Below are 25,041 nucleotides of genomic sequence, written 5' to 3'. Positions count from 1 at the left end.
GCTCCAAAAATATCTATTAAAATAAAGTATTAATATATCTGTATGAAATAACTGTAAAATTCTGTTTTAATGAACAATTTCCTAGGATTTTCTCTAGGGTCACGACGTAAATCTAGAAAGCCTCTCCCACCTACACCTGAAGAGGTAAGCTAGTTATCATACTGTCACCATGTAAATTATCTGATATTTTATTCTTATATCTCTTGATCTGAGATGTCTGCTTACCCAATTTCCTCAGGAAAAGCCCTCTCCTTCTTTGCCTCAAGAGCCTTTAAAGCAGCATGGCTTCCAAGTGGGTATGACGGTCATTGCTGAATATGAGTATACTCCCATGGCACCACAAGACCTGGAGTTGAAGAAGGATGATGAATACACAATTTTGCAGATATGTGATGCCAACTGGTTTAGAGCCCGAGATAAACATGGGTAAGGCTGGAAAGACAAAATATAAAAAATACAAAGAATTTAATACCACTGGTTGTGTTAATTAATTTTTCCCAATGTATTTTGCAGGAAAGAGGGACATATACCAAGTAACTATGTCATTAGGGCCTTAAATGGATTGGAGAAGTTTGAGTGAGTACTCTTCTTCTAATATTCACTGAAACCTCTGGCTTTGTAAGCATTAATAAAAATGCATACAGTACAGTGCTGGAAAACAGTATTTGTCCCTTTCTGATTTTTTGGGACATTTGCCACACTTAAATAAATCAGATCATCAAACTAATTTTAATATTACACAAGGATAAAATGAGAAAATATAATGTACATATAATGTTTTAAGTGATGCTCTCATTTATTGCGGGAAAACAGTACTGGCTTTCGCCTTGGAATTGTTGAATCAAGAACACTGACTATAACTGAGGCAAGTGAGGCCTTCAGTTCTTAAGATGTTGTTCAGGGTATATTTTTATAAGAGTTGTCGTTGTGCTGTTTTTGGTAGGCCGGTCACTTCTGGATAGACTCATCACTGTTCAAACTTTTCTTCATTTGTAGATAATGGTTCGCTGGAGTCCGAAGACTTTGTAACTTTTTCCAGTCTAATACATGCCAATTACAGTACTTTGCTGCTTTGTAGATTTTTTGGGGCGTGGGTTGGGGGCATGGATTATTCTTGCACTTTTCCCTTAATACATGAAATCAATATTAAAAAACTACATTTTGTATTTACAAAATGTAAATATTTGTGTAGTATTAAAATTTGTTAATTTCCATCAAGCCAAGTGTGACAAAAAAAAAATTGTAAGGGGCAAATTACTGTTTAGTACATGCCGAAGTTTTTTTGTGTTCACTCATTTTATATGCTTTAAATACGAGAGATTATTGATGAATGGCAAACAGTGCCACAACTTATATGTATATTACTTTTTTTATATAGATGGTATTGCAAAAACATGAACCGCAGTCAAGCTGAAAATTTACTTAAGATTGAGGTGAGTATGGGCCAGAAATATAGAATTTGCTATCTTATTTATGCTTCATATCTGTGGAAATTCATAACTCAAATGTTCCTAAGTCGGGGACTACCTGTAAAACGTGCCTGTCTTTATTGAGTACAAACATAAAAACCTCAGTGCTAGTGGAAAAAGTATGTGCATCCTTGTGTTGACCTCAAAAAAGTTAATTGGAGTCAGGTGTTAAATATACCTGGCGTATGGGAAGCCAAACACATCTAAAGTGGGACGAAACCACGGCACCCGATTAAGCCACCCTGGGCGGTCCAAATATCAGAGAAGCCCAATGGACAGTGCAACGCGACAATCGGGATAGCACAGGGATGTTCTGGTTTATTTGTGCAGCCTGGTGGATCGCGCAGCATGGACCAATTTGAGCAGCGCTGCTCGAATCACAAACCTGCGTCACCCACTGCGCGACTCAGATAGAAATAGACCCTTCCTTTATGGAAACTGCAGTGTCCGACGGCAATTTATTTAAAATGTCAGGAATGTTTAATATTGTATGGCGCCTTGCCATGCCTGGTTAGTACGTACGCATCCAAGAAGAGTAAAATATAAACTGATGGTGGACGTGGTCTATTTCTGCCGAGTGGGTTGCGCAGGGTTGTGATTCGGACGCTGCTCTAGTCCGCGGCTGCGCGACTGAAACTGGTCTGTGCAAATAAACCAGATCATCTCTGCACTATCCAGATTGTCGCGCTGCGCTGTCCACTGGGCCACGCAGATATTTAGCCAGCCCAGGGCGGCTCAATCCGGTGCTGCGCTTTCATCCCACTTTTGATGTGTTTGGCTTCTCATACTGGAATATTGTTATGAAAACGAGTTTGGAGTTGTGGACGAGAGCTACTTTGACTGATTGAAAAACATTCGAACTTTTTGAGTTTGCTCCGCACAAGAAGAATACAGTAAAGTTAGTCATGGCTCACAAAAATGAGCTATCGAGAATCTATGATCAATAATTTTTTATTTACATAAAGCTGTAAAGGGTAACAAAGTGATTTCAAAGAAATTCACCAGTCTACAATTAGGCAAATGGAGACACTGTTATTACTCTACCGAAAAAGTGGGTGACCAGTATAAAACCACCCGAATAGCACAATCAAGACTCATCAATGAGGTAAAGAAAAAAGCCAGAGTGACAGCCAAAGATTTAGAGGCATCATCGGATTGGCTAATTTTTGTGTTTATGAGCCTACAGTATGTAAAACATCGAACAACTAGGAAAGGAAGTCAAAGGAAGTCGCAGCTTACTAAAAACAACATTGCTGCCTTCCTGAAGTTTGCAAAAGAGCACAATGACACTCCACAGTGGTATTGGCAAAATGGTTTGTGCACTAATAAAGCTAACATTGAACTCTTTGGAAAGAACACACAACACTACATCTGGTCGTAAAAAGGGCATGGCATATCATCATGAAAACATCATCCTAACCATAAAAGTACAATGGAAGAAACATCATGATTTGGGCCTACTTTGCTGCATTATTGACTGGCCAGCTTTAAGTCATTGAGGCAATATGCTTGGCAATATGAATTGGCAAACGAATCAAAAGGATACGCTTTATCCTACGCATTTAGCATAATGTGAGAATGTCTGTACACCAGCTGAAACTCTATAGAAGTTGCAACAGGGCAATGACTCAAAACACCAAAGAAAGTCTACAACAGAATGACTTCACAAAATATATACATTCTAGAATGATGGAGAAGGGTGGGTTGCATTAGCAATTATGATTGTTGTAATCTGTACATGTGTACATGTCTATCTTTTTCATTTGTGTAAAATAAAGGAATAAAAGCAGTGCGAATTCATCGGGTAGAAAGGTATGCATCAACAATGTAGTTTTGGGTAAAATCCCAGCATGTGTAATGGATAAATATGTGTATATTTCTGGAAAAAATGTGTAATATCAAGAGTGTGTGAGGTGTTTGAGGTTTGACAGAATGATCAGTTTAAGTTGCCAATGGTCAAGGTTGAATGGCATGTGGGAAGAAGCTACAGTACTCCTTATTTTGTGTTGGCCTTGAGGGAGCAAAAGTCCCTCCCTGACCTTAACCGAAAGACAAGTCAATTGATGGGATGGCTAATATATTTTTGGCCTTGGTCCACTAGCATAATTTTATATAATTTACTTGCATGGTGTCCAGGTGGCTTAGTGTTATATGTAGGAGGTGTATAATGGCATAATTCTTTTGATTGTGTAGAGCTGCTTTGGGACAATGGCAATTGTTAAAAGCGCTATACAAATAAAATTGAATTGAATTGAAAATTTAATACTTGGTTGAATATTTTAGATGTTACATGTACTATAGTGGGTGCAGTGTATCATGTAGCTTACAGATGATGAAGTCTCTAACCTGGCTTTTAAAGCACTTACTGTAAATCACCACTGAGGTCACATGGAGGTTACTGATATTGGGAGGGAGAAGTTGAATAGCTTAATGAATATCAGTGCTAGCTGGTCAATGTAGGCTGTTATGACATAAACTGATATGTTTACCGGATGGCATTAGCAGTTAGAGAAAACAAGCTAAAGTGATAAACAGGTATTCACTGCACACAGAACTGTAGAGCCCTGGTGTATGTATGTAATTAAAAGTGACATACATTCAAACTGTGAAATTCAAAGAGAGGACTGGAAAATTTTTCTCACAGTTTACACAGTTTTATTTATTATTGACATAAGATTCCCTTCAATATTTTTTTTGTGTCATTAAAGTTTGAGATAAAACACGTTACATGCAAGTAGATGCTATAGGGAATGCTCTTTCAATTTCTGTCTCTCTGCCTCACTGCAGACAAACCAAGTATAAAAAAAAATCATTGTCTGTTGATTTAACAACAGTGGAAAGGGTCTTTTTTTTTCCCATATCTTTAGTTCATCAAATTTAGAAACTGTGTTGACATTTTTAAAATCCACACTGAGTTGACAGCCTTCTAAACTACCCCCATGCTCAGTTCATTCCAAACCACTTTTTTGCGCAAAAAGTAGGGGCAGCTGCATATCGCAACACCTTGAGACGTCATTATGTGATTTATTTCCAAGGTTCCGGAAAAAAAACATTCCCCTTACAACATGACAATCTTTGCTTTTTGGTATGGGAAGAGGTTCCCACAATGAACCATGATAAATTGTTCCATATCTTTCACTTAGCTCCAACCTCTCAGGAGCCACAGTTGCCAGAGCTAAAGGAACTACCTCTCACCAGAAGATTAAAGTAATATATCTGAATTGAATCACCTCTAGCCTTTGACCCAACTTCATAGTTGATTTCTCTATTTCCCATTGTAGGCTCACTGTGCAGGCAATTAAGAGTGTGATGTGTGTAGTAAAGTGAGCACAATATCTCCTGATGCAAATTCTTGTTACAGTACCAAGTTTCATACAGGTGGGATTGTCATTTTTAGCCTTAATGCAAATAACACTTTTGCACCACTTTGTTCTGAGATGTTGTTAAAGAGGTCTGCTTTCCAGGTATTACAGTGTATCTTCCACTAAAAATGCTGTACACCTTTAGATCTCTTAGAAATTATGTACATGCTCATACAGCTTTATTATATATCACCCTCTATAATTGATAAGTGTCTTGATCGCTAGTAAGTAAAAAGGCATTAATAATTTATGATCTCCTACAATTCTTTGATTCTCCTTCTACTAGATTTCTTAAGAAAGAGTGGGAGAAAGAACTAGGAGTGAAAATTTCTGATGAAACATGGCAGGAGAATTTAAAGGATCACTGTCTTATTCATTTTAAAATTATTCCAGACTGCATTGTTCAAAAAAGAAACTGCATAGAACATCTCACCTCTCTGTGACAAATGTAATTTAGTACATGCTGATTTGTCCCATAGTTTTTTTTTTTTTTTTGTGCTCCAAGATATAGAGTTATTGGAACAGAATTTCTGATGTCTTTCAGAAATGTTTAGAGAGCAAAAACAGCTAGACCCAGAACTTATTATTATGGCACTTTCTTTTTGTTGTTGTTGTAATTTAATTTAATTTAATTATTATGTTTTCCTTTAGTTTCAAATGTATTTGTATTTGTACGGGGAAAAAAAGATTTAAATTTTGTAAGCTTGTTAATCCATCTTCTAATCTTTGTCTCTCAGTAAAATTTACTTGACAAAAAAAAAAAAAATCTGAACACAACCGGCATAAATGCTCCGCCAATGGAAACTGGCCATAAGACAGTTTAGTGTCTTATCCTAGAAGTTAAATGACACTGGATTGTAAAGATTCTTGTAAAACAGAATGTAAAAGAACAACTTACTGTTGAATTTACTGATCATCAGTTGCTCTCAGTTGGTCAAAGGTGATTCACCAGTCATGAATTACCCAATGCCCTGCACTGATTTAGTACCTCATTCCAGTAGAGCTTAAACATAAAGCAAAACACAGAGAGAGAGAGAGGGAGAGAGAGAGAGAGAGAGAGAGAGAGAAAGAAGTTACTTTAGATGCCACCCGGTTCTGTTATTAATATCAGTTGGTTGCACTGGGACTCTACTTCCAGGCAGAGAACTGTTCCAGTGCCACCAGGCAGCAGAGCCCATCATTATTTCACTCCTCCACCAAAATCCACTGCTAAACTGAAATTTTTGAGTTGCTGTGTGGATACAAATAGGAGTGATAGGGAGCTGAAATGTTGTCAGTACTATCATTCGGCCAAGCCATTGCAGTACTGTTCATTTGATACTTTGGGACTCCAGTTGCATGTGTGGTGGCAGTGGCTGGCTATCAACCTGGGCTTCTTCCAATATAAAAAAGCCTACTTCCTCAGGCAGTGGAGGCAAGTTTGAAAAACTTTACAAAAGCATCCATTTTTTGGCTTTACACTGACAAAGAAGTCATTATGGACTATTGAGATGGTAATAGGAAGAAACCTTGAGAGGAACCAGACCAGGAACCCATTCTCATCTGGGTGAAAACAGATAGCAGGGATTGATGTGCATAATATTATGTGAGATTAGAAGGTCCATCCTCATCTGGGTGAAAACAGATAGCAGGGATTGATGTGCATAATATTATGCGAGACTGGAAGTTCAGTATAAGAGGAGATGTGTAAGATTAAGTTTGTTCCTGGAGGCTCAGATAGACTGTAAGAAATTTCAGTCCTGAACTATTGAGCGACTAAAGTCACAGGTCCTCAGAAAACAACTGTCTGCCTCAGTCGAGGACAGGACCACCTTCATGGAAAAGTGGATCCATCCTCAGTTACCATCCACACGCATCCCAGGCAGACCACACGGGGCATCCATATGATGTGATCTCCAACCAGAAGCAGGACTCCAGGATAAGTTAGACAGGTCCAGAGGGCAGAGGAGGTCTGGATCACTGGCAGCTCAGAAGCGACATGTATAGCTCGACAGAGATGGGTAGAGGAAAAAGGGGAGAGTGGAAGAGAGACAGGAGAGAGCAAAAGAGGAGAGAGCAAAAGAGATGGCAGTTAGGTATGGTCACAGTCGAACAATGTATAAGGTGAATGTATATTTAGTGACTTTCACCTCATCAAAACAACCAACCAACTTGTGTGCAGGTGCTTGTGGAATGGGTACTGCTCTGTTTCCATCTTTCTTTCTCATTGGCTTAATGAATCACTATATACCTGGAAACAATCACATGCAGATAAGAATCATCACACACTCATGTGCACAACAACATATGCAAAACATTTTTGTTGGTTCTTTTGGATGGATGGGTCTTTTGGTGGTTAGGATGGGTGAAAAAGAACTTTTAATCTAAAATCATGCTCTTGTTACACAGTTTACTGAAGCTGTTCTAATGTTCTTTTACATACAGAATAAAGATGGTGGGTTTCTGGTACGAGACTCGGGAAGATACACTGGAAAATATACTGTCTCTGTTTTCACCAAGGGTATTGGGTAAGCATGATATTCACATTATGAAAAGTAGGAAAATTGTGGAATTTGCACAAATATATACCAACATGGGACCAGGGTAACTTTTCTAAGAAAGAACTTATAAGGTTAAAGAATAAGGGGCCAAATTGTCAAGTGCCCTTACACCAGAGGCCACATTTTACTTGCCCTACACAAACTTGCAAATATAATTTTGAAACATCTAATATGCATTATTTAGGTGAAGAGACCAGCTATATCTATATTTTTTAGAATTGCATGGAATCTGATGTTTTTTATCTGTGTGTGTGAGTGAAAGAAGACCCATTGTGATAATATAAAATGCTAAATTCAAAGGGCAGTTCTGTTTCACACCTCTGTTTATTTCAGAAACATCAGTTTAATTGCTATTAATATTTATTTGAAATATTTCAAAGCTTTTTGGTCCAAGCCAATAATAAAAATTCTCAAACAGTAACATCTACCACCCCAGCCTGAATACACATCAGTAAACCAGTGCAAAATCCACCATCTGATGTTCAATTTAATTAGATTTGTATAGCACTTTTAACCGTGATCATTGTTGCAAACCAGCTTATTGAATTTAAATACAAAATAAAAAATGAAATTAATTAGAAATATGTAAAGAAAAAGTTCATTATAACAGAATCAGGTTATATTTGCCAAGTATGTTGACACACACAAGGAATTTAATCACAAATGTTTATTGCACTCAAAGTCAGTTATAGACATTATACACAGTAAGTACACAGCATTCAATATTCAGGTTGTTTTAAGTATTCATTAAGAATTCAACAAAACTCTTTATAGAAAATTCAGTCCTAAACTATTGAGTAACTGCATTCATAAGCCTTAAAAGAAAGTCCAAAAAAATCTTCATGGGTATCAAGTGAACTGGTTGTCAGTCACCTCATACGTAAATGCTGAGCAGACCATACAGAGCCATCCTCAGCAGTGGGCCAGAGACCTCTATGCAATGAGAGGTCTCTGGCTCACTGCTCAAACCAGAGGTGGAGCACTGGGGTGTGTCAGCCAGGTCCAAAAGGAAATTTTTTATTACAGTACCTAACTATATTCTCTCTCTCTCTCTCTCTCTCTCTCTCTCTCTCTATCACTGGTAATTCAGATGGGGAAACTTGTAGTTCAATAGAGAGAGAGAGAGCGAGAGAGAGAGAGAGAGAGAGAATACAGTTACGTACCAACAGTTAAATAATGTAAAGGTACATCTTAAAAAATTAAAATATAATAAAAAATGTCTTTTATTTCTGATGAGTATGGCTTAGAGCTATAATTAGAATATTGTGAAAAAGTTCAATATTAGAGACTCACGGCATTACAATATAGTCAAGGAATTATCTCAAGACACCTGAAAAGGTTTCCTGAGTTTTTAAATGGTCTCTAAGTCCGGTTTAGAAGGCTACTGTTCACTGAGTGCTGTATCCAAGTACATTAATGAAAAGTTGAATGGAAGGGGAAAATGTAGTAGAAAAAGGCTTACAAGCAACAGGGATAACCTCAGGCTTAATTGTGAAATGAAGTCTTTTCAAGAATTTGGGGAAGATTTACAAAGAGTGGACTGCAGCTAGAGTCAGTGCTCCAAAAGCGACCATGCACAGATGTATCCAGGACATGGGCTACAACTGCCGCATTGTGTCAAGTCACTTTTGAACCAGAGACGTCAAAATCGTCTTTAAGTAAATTTTACAATTCATTTCGAAGTCAAGGTCCCAGAGTCTGGAGAAAGAGAGTAGAGTCACAGATCCCATAGCGCTTGAGGTCCAGTGTAAAATTTGCACTGTCAGCGGTGATTTGGCCATGTCATCTGCTTGTGTTGGTCCACTGTGTTTAATCAACTCCAAGGTCAGCACAGCTGTCGACCAGGAAATTTTAAAGCACTTCATGCTTCCTTCTGATGACTAGCTTTATAAAGATTTTAATTTCATTTTCCAGCAGGATTTAGCACGTGTCCACAGTTCCAAAAGTACTAATACTGGGTTTAAGGACCACGGTATCCTGTGCTTAATTGGCCAGCAAACTCACTCGACATAAACCCCATAGAGAATCTCTATGGAGTATTATGAAGAGGAAAATGCGAGACATTAGACCCAACAACGCCGAAGAGCTGAAGGCCGCTGTCAGAGCAAACTGGGCTTTGAACACCTCAGCAGTGTCACAGACTGATCGACTCCATGCCATGCTGCATTACTGCAGTAATTTATGCAAACGGAGCCCCAACTAAATATTGAGTGCGTTACATGTTCATTTCTGAACCTTTTTTTAATTGGTCTTAAGAAAATATTCTATTTTTCTGAGATTCTGAATTATGGGTTTTCATTAGCTATAATTCATAATCATAAAAAAATTAAGAAATAAACACTTGAAATATAACAGTCTGTGTGTAATGGAAATATAATATAAGTTTCACTTTTTGAGTTTAATTACTGAAATAAATCAACTTTTTGATGATATTCTAATTTATTGACATGCACCTGTATATTGTGTCTAAACTAAATCTAAGGTAAACTATGGCAACTGAAACCGAAAGCCAGAAGGTAACAGACATGAGGGCTTTCTGGAAAATAAGGAAAACAGTCAATTCCCCCTTAACAAACCTGAGTGGTCAATGTAGGTAGGGGAAGACAGCATCCAAACATAGTAGATCACCATAAAACTCTATGTCAATGAGTCCTTGGATATGCATCTTTATTTAGCTAAATAAATATTTTTCACTCTGGACTTAAACAGGAAGGCTATTCTATAAGTTAGGGAGAAAAAAGGATCTGCTCTGTTGTACTTTTCATTATATATGAGTTACCCACAAGCAGCCTGCCATCATTGACTGAAGTAGGCTCCAGGTACTGTAGCATAAGACCATTTATTTTGAAATTTTCCACGGAGCGAATGCAGTATGGATAAATAAGCTTTTAGTATGGACTATGGCTACTGTATTCTGGACTAACAGAGTTTGTTTATGCACCTTGTATACTAGTATAAAACACTAGTATAAACCAACAATACTAGTCCAACCTAGAGGTAACAAATGCATGAACTAGTTTTTCTGTAGTGACATTATCAGTTTCTTATCTTGGCAATATTTTTTAGATGAAAGAAAGCTATGCTAATAATAATAATAATAATAATAATAATAATATCTATATGAACTTCAAATGAAAACCTGAAATTAAATTTCACACCAAAGTCTTAAACTGCTGCACATGATTAAAAAAAAAGACCATCCAAAGAATGATCAGAAAGCTTACTTCTAATGGACCTAGTACCAGTCTTTCTGTCTCTTTTACCTGGCTTTACAGTGTGTCCTTAGCGTAACAATAGAAAATAATACCATGTTTATGAATTATGTTGTCCAGAGGAAGCCTATAGAGAATTTAAATTCAAATTCAAATTCTTCTATGATTAGTTGAATGTTTAATTCATATCAAATGCTATCCAATCATGAAGGTGAACCTTAAACAGTTTGAAGGTGAACCTTAAACAAGGTGAAGGTGAACCTTAAACAAGGTGAAGTTTAAAAGTTTTAATTATCCAGTTGAACAAAAATATAATCAACAAGGCCCTGATACATGTACACATAATCAAGTTCCCCAGGTAATATAAAAGGCTGATCATGTACATATAGTACTCAACCAGAATAATGGTTTTACTGCCACGTCTCACGGCAACAGCATTTGGGTTTGTGCGTTTGCTGGCTTTACCGCTGTGTGGCGCTATATAACTATAGACTGATGCTGCCTGGCCCACATTTTCTCAAGGATTAATGAGCCACAGTTCCTTTAGAGCTGCATATAGTAGCAGATAAAATCAAGTTATATAGTATACAGTGGGTATGGAAAGTATTCAGACCCCCTTAAATTTTTCACTCTTTGTTATATTGCAGCTATTTGCTAAAATCATTTAAGTTAATTTTTTTCCTCATTAATGTACACACAGCACCGCATATTGACAGAAAAATACAGAATTGTTGACATTTTTACAGATTTATAAAAAAAAAAGAAAAACTGAAATATCACATGGGCCTTATGTATTCAAACCCTTTAGATACTTTCCGTACCCACTGTATATATGCTAGCGTTCAAAAGTTTGGGGTCACTTTCTAACTTCATGATCGTTCCTGATTTTTATTTCTTTTCACATTGTAAAGGAATGCTAAAGGCGTCCAAAAAATGCATTAATCTCCTTTGAACAGTTAATGGTGAGATGTGTCTGCTACTTATGCTCTGTAAAGACTTTATAATGCCTCTAATCTGAGGTGCTGTTAATTGGTCATTTTTCAGGCTGATAACTCTAAATGAACTTCTCGTCTGCGGCAGAGGTAGGTTTTGGTCTCGCCCTTCTGGGATGGCCTTCATGAGAGCCAGTCTCAGTATGGTGCTTGACAGATTTTGCAAATGCACTTGACAATACTGTTCTTGCAAGAACTATTACAGAAAGGCTGACCTCTGTGTCTTAAAATAACAACTACTGTAACTGTTGTTTTTGTTGTTGTTACGTAATTACCTAATTCCATATATGTTATTGTATAGTTTTGAAATTCCCAGTATTGTTGTAGAATGTAGAAAATAAATCACTAAACAAAAACAAAGAAATTTGCAAGTGACCCCAAACTTTTGAACGGTAGTGTATATGTTCTCCAAACATTGTAATTAAACAAATTCATAATCACAGTACTAAAATTATAGTACAAATATAAAATTTAAATTAAATTACATCTTATTAGGATGGAATTTAAGCAAAGTAAACTTTGACACAGTAAGCCTTTAGATTTTTTTTCTATGTTTAAGTAGAAAAGCTATTTGTGTAGGGTTTTGTGTTAACTTTGTGTTATTTAAATTTGTAGTTTAAACTACATTTATTAACTTTTTATAATTTTTTTATATCATAATATATTATATTTATTAACTTAAATGAATTAAGTTGAATGACCAAAAAATTCAAACATTGTCAGGATGTACTACTGCTTCAGCAAATGTCGATTCAGCCTTGCTTGTGTTTTTGCGTCATTATAAGAATGAAATGCAGTAGACTGTTATGATCATTGTAATTTTCTTATAAATATATAGACATTTTAACAAATGACATTTTTACATTCCAGTAGCACCCCCGTTGCGCTGTACATGCCAGCAAAACCTTATGAAATACAAGTGAAACATTAAACGAATTTTCAAACACAGTACTAAAATTACAGTTCCAATTTAGAATTTAAATTAAATATAGGCATTTCTTATTTTCATTGAATTTAAGCAAAGTAAATGCTTTTTTTTATTTTTAAATGCCTTTATATCTAGCCTTTAGATTTTATCATGTGTAACACTAGCGTATAACGAGAAAACAGACTCTGGGTGTGCATCAGAAAAAGTTTGTCAGATTAATTTGCAAAAACCATATAATAAAACTATATAAGTTACATAGCCTTTACAAGACTCTTCTTTTATTTAAGTGCATTCACAATGACAACAAAACATTATGATTTTGTAAAACAATGAAAGTAAACAGGGTGCTCTATTCTACATTGGTGTCGCTGGAGCACATTAAAAAATAAACCAAAAGTCTGTGTATACTTGCCTCACAGACATTAAAAATATATACTTATAAAATAAAAAATGTCTGCTTTTATATAAACTAATGGGAAAAAAAAATTACATTATGTATCTCGTATGAGACGTGGATTATAGGTACATCCACTGCTGCGAAGATGACGAGATAACATGATTAACTTCATCACTACAGCTGACACCAAAGAAATCACTAAGTTATCAATGAATTATTAAAATGGTCAGGGTCAGACTCCTCACTGTTTTTCCCCGATGCATTTATAATCATTACTTTGTAGTAAACATTACTACAGTCTACTTTTGCCAGTACACTCTGTAAAACCTTATGTGTGCGGTTGAGCTCTGATGAGACTACGTAGGGAATTAAAAAGGAGGATCACAATGCTGGCTCAAGCCCAAAACTCATTAAATTAACAAATATTATAAGTTGACAATACCCCACATTTAGAAAAGTATTTTTATTTAGACTATAAAAAATAATCCTGCATCTATTTTAGGCCTCCCAGATGCCACTCTGTACTTTATCAGGGTAAATTGTTCAGTGACAAGCCTGTAAATTTCCATATAAAACAGTGGATCCTCGGATCGCGAGTAACGCGGTTTGCAAGTGTTTTGCAAGACGAGCAAAGATTTTTGGTAAATTTTGACTTGAAAAACGAGCAAGTCTTGATTGATGAATACCAGGTATAATGTAGCACTCATGCGCTTCTTGTTTTGACGGTGAGCGTCACGTGATCACAACTGAGCCAATGGTTTTTCTCTCTCTTGTGTTGCGAAATTATGGGTAATCATCTCCCCTGCTCGGTCTTAGTGTGCGTCTCTTACTGGTAAAATCAACATCCGTGCACGTGCGTACTGTTTACTATAACACTGTGACCACGTGTGTGCGCATAAAACATATTTTATTTTGTGTGTGTATGCGTGTGGGCAAAAGCAAGTCTTATTAGGGAGGTTAAAAGATCTATTTTCTCTCTCTCTGTTTTACCCTGCACTTTGTGTGTGTGCATGCGTCCTTGGACACCATTCCCCTTCACACACACACCCCTCCTCCTCTCGCCTTCACACACACCCCTCCCCCTCTCGCCTTCACACACACACACGCACGCAGGCACACACACACACCCCTTCTCCTCTCGTTTTCACACACACACACACACACACGCACACACACACCCCTCCTCTTCTTGCCTCCACACCCACACACTGCTCTACACAGAAACACTGCTCTATTGCGATTCGTTTACCCCAGTAAAAACCAAAATTGTTTTTTTTTATTTTGTACTTTAATAGTACATTTCAAATATACTAACAAAAAGTTGTGTGTGTGTTATTTCTTTATATTTCGAGCGGAACATAGGGCCCTGACTATTTGTCTTCATTTGCTTCTGTCTTGAGCAGCCTTCTTTGCCTCTCCCCATGACATTTGGATTTTTTTCAACTCATAGCTGAGTGTGCGACGCCATGTTGTGACTGGTCTTCCCTGTTTGCGTTTGCCCTGGGGATTCCAATCTAAGGCATGGTGCGGAATGCTGTGTGGATCTCCACGTAGGGCAGTGGTTCTCAAACATTTTCTGTCATTCCCCACTTAAGGGGGTGGGCGAATTTTCAAGCCCCACTTGTCAACAAAATGATAACAAAATGTTGTCTCTAAGTGTCTTCCTACTTTGTTCGGTCTCATGCTGTCTGCTGCCAGCGGTTTAAGACACAAAACACACACAGGTCTCTCTTCTGCCCCCACCATCCCCACAATGAATCAAAGCGCAAGGGTTTCATCATTTTTTCCTTTCGGCTGGCTTTTTGGTTGATTAGGCTGCAGGTGCTGAATAACCTGCTTTTTTATGGTCCATGTAGCAAATGTATCCATTAACGTTATTATGCTCACTACATACAGTAGGCTACTGACCCGGTTTGTGTCCGCGGTAAAGTTAGTTTTATTTTCGCATCTCCGAATTTAATAGCTGCTTAAATAAACCCGCAAATAAGATACCCACATATATTTCCTCTCTACATTGTCTTTAAGCTACATCCGCCTTAAATTATACATGTTTAAAAGCATAAACACCATTATTCTCTACGGCACAACGAATGATTTAGGGATCATCGCAAAATGCCGCACAGCAACAAAAAGCGTACAGCGATATTGATCTTCCCTTTTTTTCACCGCCTGAAGGATCAAAAAGTACCTAAAATATAAATTTTTTAAATACAGAAACATCAAAATAAACATTGGAATTAATGAAATTACATATATAATACCAAACGTTTTCTTATACATTGTTCCTCTGCAATTAACATGCCAATGTTAAACCGTTATTGTTGCACTATGGTTCCATTTTTTTCTCTGATGTTATTTTAATTTACTTGTATTAATGACCCGTTTCTTTGCGTGTAATTGTTTAGTTTTGAGAGTATGATCTTTATTGTCAATTAAGAAAAACATGAATTAGAATAGGTACTTTTTAAATTATTTTCCACTTATTCCCTCCCGTTTATTGCCTCACCAGTCATGTTTGTATTCCCCACTAGTGGGGCGCGCCCCACACTTTGAGAACTACGACGTAGGGTGTGGCCAATCCATTTCCATTTTCTGTGATTTGGTCAATACAGGATCTCCCAGCTCTAAAGCCAGCTTGTTCATTTCCCAAATTGGTGTCAACTGTTGCTTTAATTCTCTCTTGGAGAATTCTAGTAAAAATTTTACTGTCAACTGCTGCTTTAATTCTCTCTAGGAGTAATCTAATAAAGATTTTACTTGGCATTATAGAATCTGTATACCCTGCTAGTTCTGGCAGTCATTAAGGTTTCCTTTCTTTGGCAGTTTGATGATGTAACCTATCTTCCACTCTGATGGGACTCTTTCTTCTTTCCATATTTGCTGTAATAGTGGCATCATCATGTCCGCAGTCACACTAGAAATTGCCTTTAGGGCTTCAGGCGGGATGTTGTCGGTCCTGGTGCTTTTCCACTTTTTTTTAATTGCCTGGATAACTTCCTCTTTTGTAATAGGACCTAAGTTGATTTCTATGTCTACACCATCTTCAATGTTAGGAGGGTTGGTTACTGGTGTACCGTTGAGTAGTTCACAAAAGTGGTCTCTCTATCTGTTTAGTTGGTCAGATTGTTTGCTGAGGATGTTACCATCTTTCTCTTTAATGGGTCAGCTAATGTTTATTTTTCTGCCTGAGAGCTTTTTGGTGATGTACAATTTCCGCAAGTTTTAGTTTTTGGCTGCTTCTTTTGCCTCCATTGCTAGTTTATCTATCATTTCTCTCTTATCTTTTCATGCACTTCATTTTGCTTTTGTTTTCTTGTTGGAGTTGTTTTTGCGCTCTATTTTTTGTGTGGTTAACTTTCTGTTTAATTGTTCTTCTTGTTTCGATCTTCTCAATTGTGTTATTGGAAAACCAACTTTTGAAATTGTACCTGCGTGTGCCCAGTTTTTCTTGGGATGTCATGGTGAATGTGGTTTTAATTCATTCCCATTTCTTGTCCATGGATCCATTCTCCAGATTAATTAATGCTGTTGTGTTGCGGTTTGAAGCTTTGAAGTGTCTAATTTCTGGTATTTTTGTTTGTCTTTTTAATGTGGCTGATTTTAATCTTTAGTTTACCTATTACTAGAAAGTGGTCAGAACCTATGTCAGCACCCCTATATGCCCTGACATCTTGTAGTGTCTTTTTCCACCAACGTAAGATTGTCAGATGGTCAATCTGGTTTTCTGTGATCAGGTCTGGGGATGTCCAATTAATTTTATGTAATTTACATTGTGGGAAGATTGTGCCACCTATAACTAAGTCGTTTTGCTTACAAAAATCAATAAATAGATCACCATCCTCATTTGTTTCCCAGGCCTTTTTTTCCCATCACATGTTCTCTATGCTTGTTGTCATTTCCCACTTTAGCATTAAAATCTTCCATGACAATGGTGATCTCTGGTAGGGGTTTTATCCAGAACGCTTAGTAGTAGGTCATAGAATTCATCTTTGGTCTTTTGGTTTGCCATATTAGTTGTAGCATAGCATTGAAAAATTGTCACGATTTTGGAGTGGAATCTTACAGTTAAGATCCTTTCATTGATTGGTTCCCATTCCATTAAACATCTACTAGTTGATTTGTCAAGCAAAAGTCTTACACTACATCCACTCTGTGAATGTCATCCACATTTGGTGAGCCAGAGTATAGAAGTAGATGTCCAGATGTGAGCTTTACCTGACCAGATGTTGTCAAGCGTACTTCACTAAGCCCCAGTTTTTCTAGCTTATAATTGTCCATTTTCATGGGAGTCAGCAGCGCTCTCCCCGATATATATATATATATAGAGAGTCCTTACATTTCAAGTTCCAATCCTTATAACTGTCATTGGGGAAAGAATATTTATCCGCGGGATAGCTTTCATATGGATTTGTCTATTCCGCTTCATACGATCTTTCCATGGTCTTTTGCCTTGATTTATTAATGGAGTGCTTGGGTGTTTGGGTTGCTGTAGCAGAGAATCTTTTACAAGGTAGAGTTGCTGGCCCCATGCTCAACCCTCAACCTGAATGAACAGGTGCTTTTATTTGTCTGTCCTCTAACCTGAAACGTGCCCGGTTTGGTTGAACCTGCTGGGAGCAAAGCCCCCACTATCAGGATCACTTTCAGGATCACTGAGGCACACAAACCTTCTCACCACGCCAAGGTTACAGCACAGGAGAAGGCAACAAAAAGTTGTACCATCAGTTAAAATATAAAAAGTATAGTAACATCACGCTTTTAGCCAATTTTGGAATTGAACTTTAAACATACTTCAAAATAATTCTATTACAGTACACTTTCCAAAAAAATATTATAGAAAAATATACTTTAAGTGAAAGGTTGGTCTAATTTCCAAATCACACTTATTTAAAATTTGTTTTTAATTTTTTATATATATATAAAAAAAATGCTTGAAATAATTATTGTACAAATGTACAATGTTAATTTACTTTACTCACTTTTGCATGTTTATGTTTGCACTCTCTCTCTCTTCTGTTCGCTCACTATCATAAAGCTACACTTGCACAAACTGCAGCAGCGTTATAACTGTGCAACTATTCCAGCCAACCAGAGACTAGAATAGGCGCAACACCAGCCAATCAGAAACTGGACACGGGCAGATTCGGACTGTCTGTTTTCAGATTGGCTGTCCAATCCTCTGCTTCCAGTTTGAATTTACGGCTGAAAGCTGAATCATCAAAGTGTCAGCTAGTGAACTTAATTGTCTGTCTAAACAACATTTAATAAATTTTTTGTACTGTTTATTATTGTACATTAGTGTACAATAAATGTCAACAGCTCTGGTTCAGATTTTTTATGTTTGTTGTTGTTTTTTATGCAGAAATTACCATCACTGTAGTATTTCTTTTATACAACATATTGTTATGACTGTTTTATGACGAGGCTCTAATTATAGTTTAAAACTGCGGCAAATGAAAATGTCACTTTGCGCCACCTGGAGGTCTTTTTACAAATGACTTTAAAATTCTACTGATTTATTTTGGCCACTGTCGTTTTGCCACAGCGGTAAGCAATAGGCATTCTCGTTGACCACCTACATTGACCACCTACTGTACAGTATATGAATATAAGGATAAGACAGAATAAAAAATCTTAATACAGTATTTTTATATATCTTATCTTAATATTAGGTTTATTAATCAGTTAATCAATCAATCAATTCATTCATTCATTTAAATCAAGGGAAACAAGCGGTGTAGAGAACAAGAGCGGCATGGTCACCAGATTTAACCCTTTAATCTTCCTTAATCTCTTGAGGATTTGAAAGAAAGGATTAAATAGGAAATCAACGGCATTCAGCCTGATATGATCTGGAGAGATCTTTATGCCCCTATATTGCCAAAAGTATTCACTCATCACAAAGTTGGGAACATGAAATTGTCCAAAATGTCTTGGTATGCTGAAGCATTTCCTTTTATTGGACCTAAGTGGCTGAGCCCAACTCCTGAAAATGTTTGTAGAAACGGTCTGCATGCTTATGTACTTTATTTTATACATATGTTAATATGGAAGTGATTGAAACACCTGATTCAATGTTTTGGATGGGTGAGTGAATCCTTTGGGAAATATACAGTATGTTTTACAGGATTAGTTAAAAGAATTTAAAAAAATCCATAGATGGGTGAAATAGCTTCATCTCACACTAAACAAAATAGAAAAACACCCTTCAATTAAAATTTAGGTAATTTAAAAAAAAGAAATCCTTCAAAGAAAGAATTATTTAAACAAAAACTCAAGTGCCACAATTATTTACAACACTGCATTTAATAATCTGTTTAACATCCCTTTGTCAGAGAAACATTCCACCTTACAGAATCTCTCAAAATCATTAAAGTGTCTTTTGTGTATTCTTCTCTTCAGGTCAGGGGACTGAGATGCCCATATATGATGATTTGTGGTCAACTTAATTTTGTGGTCAGCTAACCATTTTTGTGTTGATTTAGACATTTGCGAGGTTAAACTTATTTCAATGTAAAGACTCTAGAAGCTTGAGTAGCATGGAGTGTCTCCTTCAAATGCAACATAAGTTATGTTACTGGTTTATAAAGGTGCAGGGACCAGGTGTCATGGCTACCTACATATGGACTTTGTTTGGCCACCAACACTATAAAGGCCCTTTTAACTGGCCTCAGGCTCCCTGAGCTGCTTCTACAGGTAGTATTTCATGGAGTCCATGATTCCATAGACACTAACAAGATTTACAGAACATTTTAAGGTAAAAGAGCCTCACATTATCACATAACCGCTGCTATATTTTACAGTTGATATAAGATTTCTTTTATTATAAACACAATTTGTTTAATATAATCAATTATAGTGTTTATTGATTAAAACAAATAAAAAAACACCTGTTTTTTTCATCAGACAGTAAAACACTTTGTAGTTGCATTAGTGTTTTGCAAACTCAGTCCATAATTTTCAAATAATTTGTTGGCATGGAGCTGGCATCTAATGTTAGTTATGGAGACTTGGTAAGCCCAATATTTCATTTGATCTTTTAATTCACCAACAGTGATCCTTGGATACTTTTTATTTACACTTCCCATTCTTCTTCCTGACTATGGCACTTGGGCCCACATCCAGCCAAGTTTGTATCCAATCTGTTGATGTCCACTTTTGTCTAATGCCTACCATACAAGCCTGTAGGGGCAGTGTTCTGATGTTGACCACCCTCACAACTAAGGTGTAGTAGTCACCTTGCACCTCCAAAGCAATTTCCCTCTGGGATTAATAAAGTTATTTGAATCTTGAATCATATATATAGTACCAGTAATAATTTAAAACTTTTTAAAACTTTGATTCCTGTCTCTATGTGCATGGAGTTTGCATGTTCTCTCCCAGCTTGGTGGGTATCATCCAGGTACTCCGGTCACCTCCCACAGTCCAAAGACATGCAGGTTAGCCCAACTGGCGTTCCCAAATTGCCTGTAGTGTGTAAAATGGGTGTGCGAGTATGTGTATGTGTGTGCCCTGCAATGGATTAGCACCTTGTCCAGGGTGTACCCCGTCTCGTGCCCTAAGTTTCCTGGAATAGGCTTCATTTTTAGTAGTTTTTATTTCTAGTTTTTATTTCCAGAGCCAACCTTAAACTGATCAGGGACATACATCTATTACTCACTCATCATTTTAGGATATACTATACTTTAAAAAAACAAGAAATAAAAATGAATCATTAAGAAGTCTAATTGAATTATTTACACACACTATATATATACTACTGTACATACTGTATATATATAGACAGAGGACAAATTTTCCTCGGTCTATATATTATATATAAAACTTAAGCAAAAACTTAAAAATTAGAATCAGAAAAAGGTTTATTGCCAAGTATGCTTGCACGTAGAAGAAATTTGTTTTAGTGACAGAGCTTCCAGAACAAACCAAATGACAACACAAAACAGCAACAAACACACACACACACACACACACACACACACACACACACACACACATCAAATGGAGTAGGGTGTGAGATATTTTAGGAAGTTAACATAAATATCTGTGGTATTGCACAGTAATACTCCTTAATTTGATGTCTCACTTTAATATTAGCACCTTGTCCCACTAAAGTCCAAAATTATAGTGTCATGAAAAAGTCTTTGCCCCATTACTTTTATTACTTTTTCACACAGGGCACAAAGCTTTATTATTTTGAAGTGGTGAGAATACGGCAAATCCAGATTAGATGCCCATGGAAAAAGCTTGATTTTGTGATCAGCTAACCATTTTCGTTTTAAATTAGACATTTGCTTTAGATCATTGTCCTGCTAGAAGATCCAATGATGACCCAGATTTAGTTTTGTGGGAGAAGCAGATAGATTTCGATTTAAAATGTCTTGATATTTTAGGGTTCAATGAAGGATCATCTGATTAAGGCTCATTTCTCATGCAAAGGGTAAGGCATGAAAATCAGGATCAGGTGAACTTATCTCACTCACTCATCTTTATACCGCTTTATCCTGTATTCAGGATTGCCTAACCCAGGAAGCTTAGGGCACGAGGCATGGTACACCCTGGACAGGGTGCTAATCCATCGCAGGGCACACACATACACACACTCGCACACCCATTTTACACACTACAGGCAATTTGGGAACGCCAGTTAGGCTAACCTGCATATCTTAGGACTGTTGGAGGAAACCGGAGTACTCGGAGGAAACCCACCAAGCACAGGAAGAACATCATTGACGGGAATCAAGCCTGGCCAGGAATCGAACCTGGACCCTGGAGGTGCAAGGCGACAGTGCTAACCATTACACCACCATGCTGCCCCAGGTGCAAGCTTTGGTATATATATTTACAGTATATATACAGATTAGTCTCCAGTCCATATAAATAAAAGCACCCGACCCCCTTCTCAGGCACAAGGCAGTTGCAGGTGAGTTGGTGTATGTTGGTTACGCTGTGTGAATGAGGAGTGTGAGTGATAAGGCGTGCGATGTGTGTTCACTGGCTGTCAGCCCGCCATCATATAACATCATAGAGTTGTTCCAAATTGCCTCAATGTTGTTTTATTTGTGCCTAGAACGAGCTACAAAGCTAACTAGCTTCTAACACAAAGCTGAATCACAGATCCCTTTGTACCGCCCAATAAATGGCACTATTTGGCGTGTTGAACAAGTTATTGTAAAACCTAGCACGCTACTTTTGTATTTAATGCTTAATGAGGATTTTACCCCGGAACCAAGTAAATGGCAATATAAATACAAATTTACAACATTTATTGGTCTGTCCACAATCTCAATGGCTTATTTTTTATCTTTTGGCTATACAGTATCAGTAAGAATTTAAAACTTTTATCTTTGTTAATTACAAAACGGTTGGTTGCCAGCTTCTCCAGTAACGGTTAGAATTGTATTGGCGGGGCAAAATAACTGATTAAATGACAAACAAACAAATCATAATTTTGTTGCATCTTCTCGTCACTCTTCAGAGAAGAGAGGCAGGTTGGCAGCTGCAGACACTACAACATCTTAACCACACAACAAGGAGAGTTTTACCTGGCAGAGAAGCATTATTTCAGTAATATTCCTGACCTCATCAATTACCACCAGCACAATGCTGCAGGTAAAAACTCCTAATCATGCTATTTACAAACAAAATCAGTTCATTTTAAAAGACTAATTTATCAACAGTTGTTTGATTCTTGCTTTGGTTTCAGGACTTGTCAGCAGACTTAAGTACATTGTATCAAATCGAGCTCAGAATGCTCCATCTACTGCAGGTCTGGGTTATGGTGAGTTTTTTATTTTAATAGACTTTGCTGAATTAAATTAATTAGCTAATCAATTCAATTCAATAAATTGTGTTTACTGTTCCCGCTTTCATTATATTTTCTTAAATGATTACTTGTAGAGAAGATGTAATTTTTTTTTTATTTATCTACTTTAGGCGTCTGGGAGATTGATCCTCGACAACTCACATTTATTAAAGAGTTAGGTAATGGACAATTTGGGGTTGTTAAGTATGGAAAGTGGCAGGGTCGACATGATGTAGCTATCAAAATGATCAAAGAAGGTTCAATGTCAGAAGATGACTTCATTGAAGAGGCTAAAGTCATGATGTAAGTCTAAAATTTTTTACATTTTTTGTAGAATATACTTTTATATAATCTCCTTCATTAGGAATATTATACTAATGCTGGTTAGGGCTTTTCTTTGTTGGAAACATTCCTTTTATATTCTGGTACATGGTGACCAGACTGAATCAAATAAATTTTCAGATGCACATTCTGCTCAAAAATACAATTGCATCTTAGAGGTGTTACACAGGATTCAGATGCAGGATTCCTTGGGAAAGTCACTGAAGAACATTGAACAGATTGTGATGTGCAATCAATTTCAGACATTTTATTTTCATTTGTGGCACAGTACATTAATTGATCCAGATGGCTAAACATTATCCAATACTTGCTATGTTTATTATCCAAGCAGTGCAAATTTTTTATAAAGTCATAAAATATCCTGTGGTCGGGGCAAAATGGTACTTTGTTTCAGAAGGGTCAAATTATTGTCTTCCAAGAAACGAAAACAACTAAGGAGATGCTGACACTATTAAAATTGGATTAAAAACTGTAAAACACATTAAACTGTAAAACCTGGAAGGATAGTAGTGAACCATCATCTTTAAGGAAGAATTGTGGTCAGAAAACTATCCTAAATAAGCATGGAAAATCACCTAAATTCTCAATGAAATCAAATAATTAAAAAAAAAAAAAAAAAACAGTAGAACTTATGGTTATGTTTAATAGTGAAAATAAGAACGCTTACTCACACAATGTGAAGGGAACTTAAAAGACTGGCATTAAACAGGTATGTAGAAAATCACTTATTAGTGTGGGAAATTGAAAAAAAAAAAACTGCCTGCAACTACTGTAGATGACGCAACACATCCATCATGGCTAGTGCATACCATACAAGCCTGTAGGGGCAGTGTTCTGATCTGGGGTTGCTTGTAGGCAATCCTACATGCCAATAAAATTAGGTCAGCTGACAACCTGAATATACAGAATGACTAGGTTTTTCCATCAATGCATTGTTTTCTTCCATGATGGCACGGGCAAATCCAAGATGACATTTCCATTATTCATCAGGCTCAAATTGTAAAAGAGTGGTTCAGGGACATGAGACATCCTACTGTATTTACACATGGATTGGACACCACAGAGTCCAGACCTTAACCCCACAAAGAATTTTTGGGATGTATGCAGCGGTTTGACTCTTCTATCATCTTGGAGAGAAATTATTGTGACTGTTGTGACATTGCATAAGCTTCTGAAAACAATGCCCCCCCCCCCCCCTTTTTTCTGCCAGACAGTGTGTGTGTATGTGTCTTTAACAACAAAACAAATTATATCTTTGTTCTTTATAAAATTAGGAAACTTCACCATGAAAATCTAGTACAGCTGTATGGTGTTTGCACAAAACAAAGACCTATTTACATTGTAACGGAGTTTCTTCCCAATGGATGTCTACTGACCTACCTACGGGAATCCCTGAGACACCCATCTGCCGTTCAGCTCCTTGAGATGTGTAAAGATGTGAGCGAGGGAATGGCCTACCTTGAATCTGAACAGTATATTCACAGAGACCTTGTGAGTTTTACCACAAAAAAAACTGAACATCATGAAAAACAAACAAACAAACAAGGGAACTTTTTTTTTTTTTTTTGCAAGTGTTAATTCTATGATTTTCTGTTTTAGGCTGCCAGAAATTGTTTGGTGGATTCGAATGGGACTGTTAAAGTGACTGATTTTGGATTGTCACGGTAATATATATAAATAAATATATAAATAATTTTTGTAACTATGTCCTCCAAAAGCTTTTAAAACCTTCCATAAAACACGACTCTTTTAGGCTTCACCTGATAAAAATGCACTCTCTCTTATTATAGTTATGTCCTTAATGATGAATATACTAGCTCTGCTGGCTCACAGTTCCCTGTACGGTGGTCACCTCCTGAAGTACTTCTTTACCACAAATTCAGCAGCAAGTCAGATATCTGGGCATTTGGTTAGTATGTGTCACACTTTTACACGCATTTGCTATGTTGTATAAATAGGATTTTTAAGAAGAAAAAAAACCCAAACATTTTCTT

The 25,041-nt window shown here is 36.8% G+C and overlaps 1 protein-coding gene across 1 annotated transcript in view; it reads left to right on the top strand.

Moving 5' to 3' along the window:
- Window positions 1-25,041, top strand: part of btk (Bruton agammaglobulinemia tyrosine kinase) — a 47,326-nt gene that overhangs the window by 21,140 nt on the left and 1,145 nt on the right. The window contains exons 6-16 of the mRNA XM_053506245.1: window positions 86-144; window positions 239-426; window positions 514-576; window positions 1,379-1,433; window positions 7,256-7,338; window positions 22,379-22,512; window positions 22,607-22,681; window positions 22,837-23,008; window positions 24,322-24,538; window positions 24,647-24,711; window positions 24,838-24,956. Coding sequence (XP_053362220.1) covers window positions 86-144; window positions 239-426; window positions 514-576; window positions 1,379-1,433; window positions 7,256-7,338; window positions 22,379-22,512; window positions 22,607-22,681; window positions 22,837-23,008; window positions 24,322-24,538; window positions 24,647-24,711; window positions 24,838-24,956 — 1,230 coding nt within the window. The remainder of the gene's footprint in view (window positions 1-85; window positions 145-238; window positions 427-513; window positions 577-1,378; window positions 1,434-7,255; window positions 7,339-22,378; window positions 22,513-22,606; window positions 22,682-22,836; window positions 23,009-24,321; window positions 24,539-24,646; window positions 24,712-24,837; window positions 24,957-25,041) is intronic.

The sequence above is a fragment of the Clarias gariepinus genome, chromosome 10 (assembly GCF_024256425.1).
Source record: "Clarias gariepinus isolate MV-2021 ecotype Netherlands chromosome 10, CGAR_prim_01v2, whole genome shotgun sequence".
Lineage (NCBI taxonomy): Eukaryota > Metazoa > Chordata > Actinopteri > Siluriformes > Clariidae > Clarias > Clarias gariepinus.
Note: the sequence above shows the minus strand (reverse complement) of the source record. Positions and strands in the feature narration are given on the sequence as shown.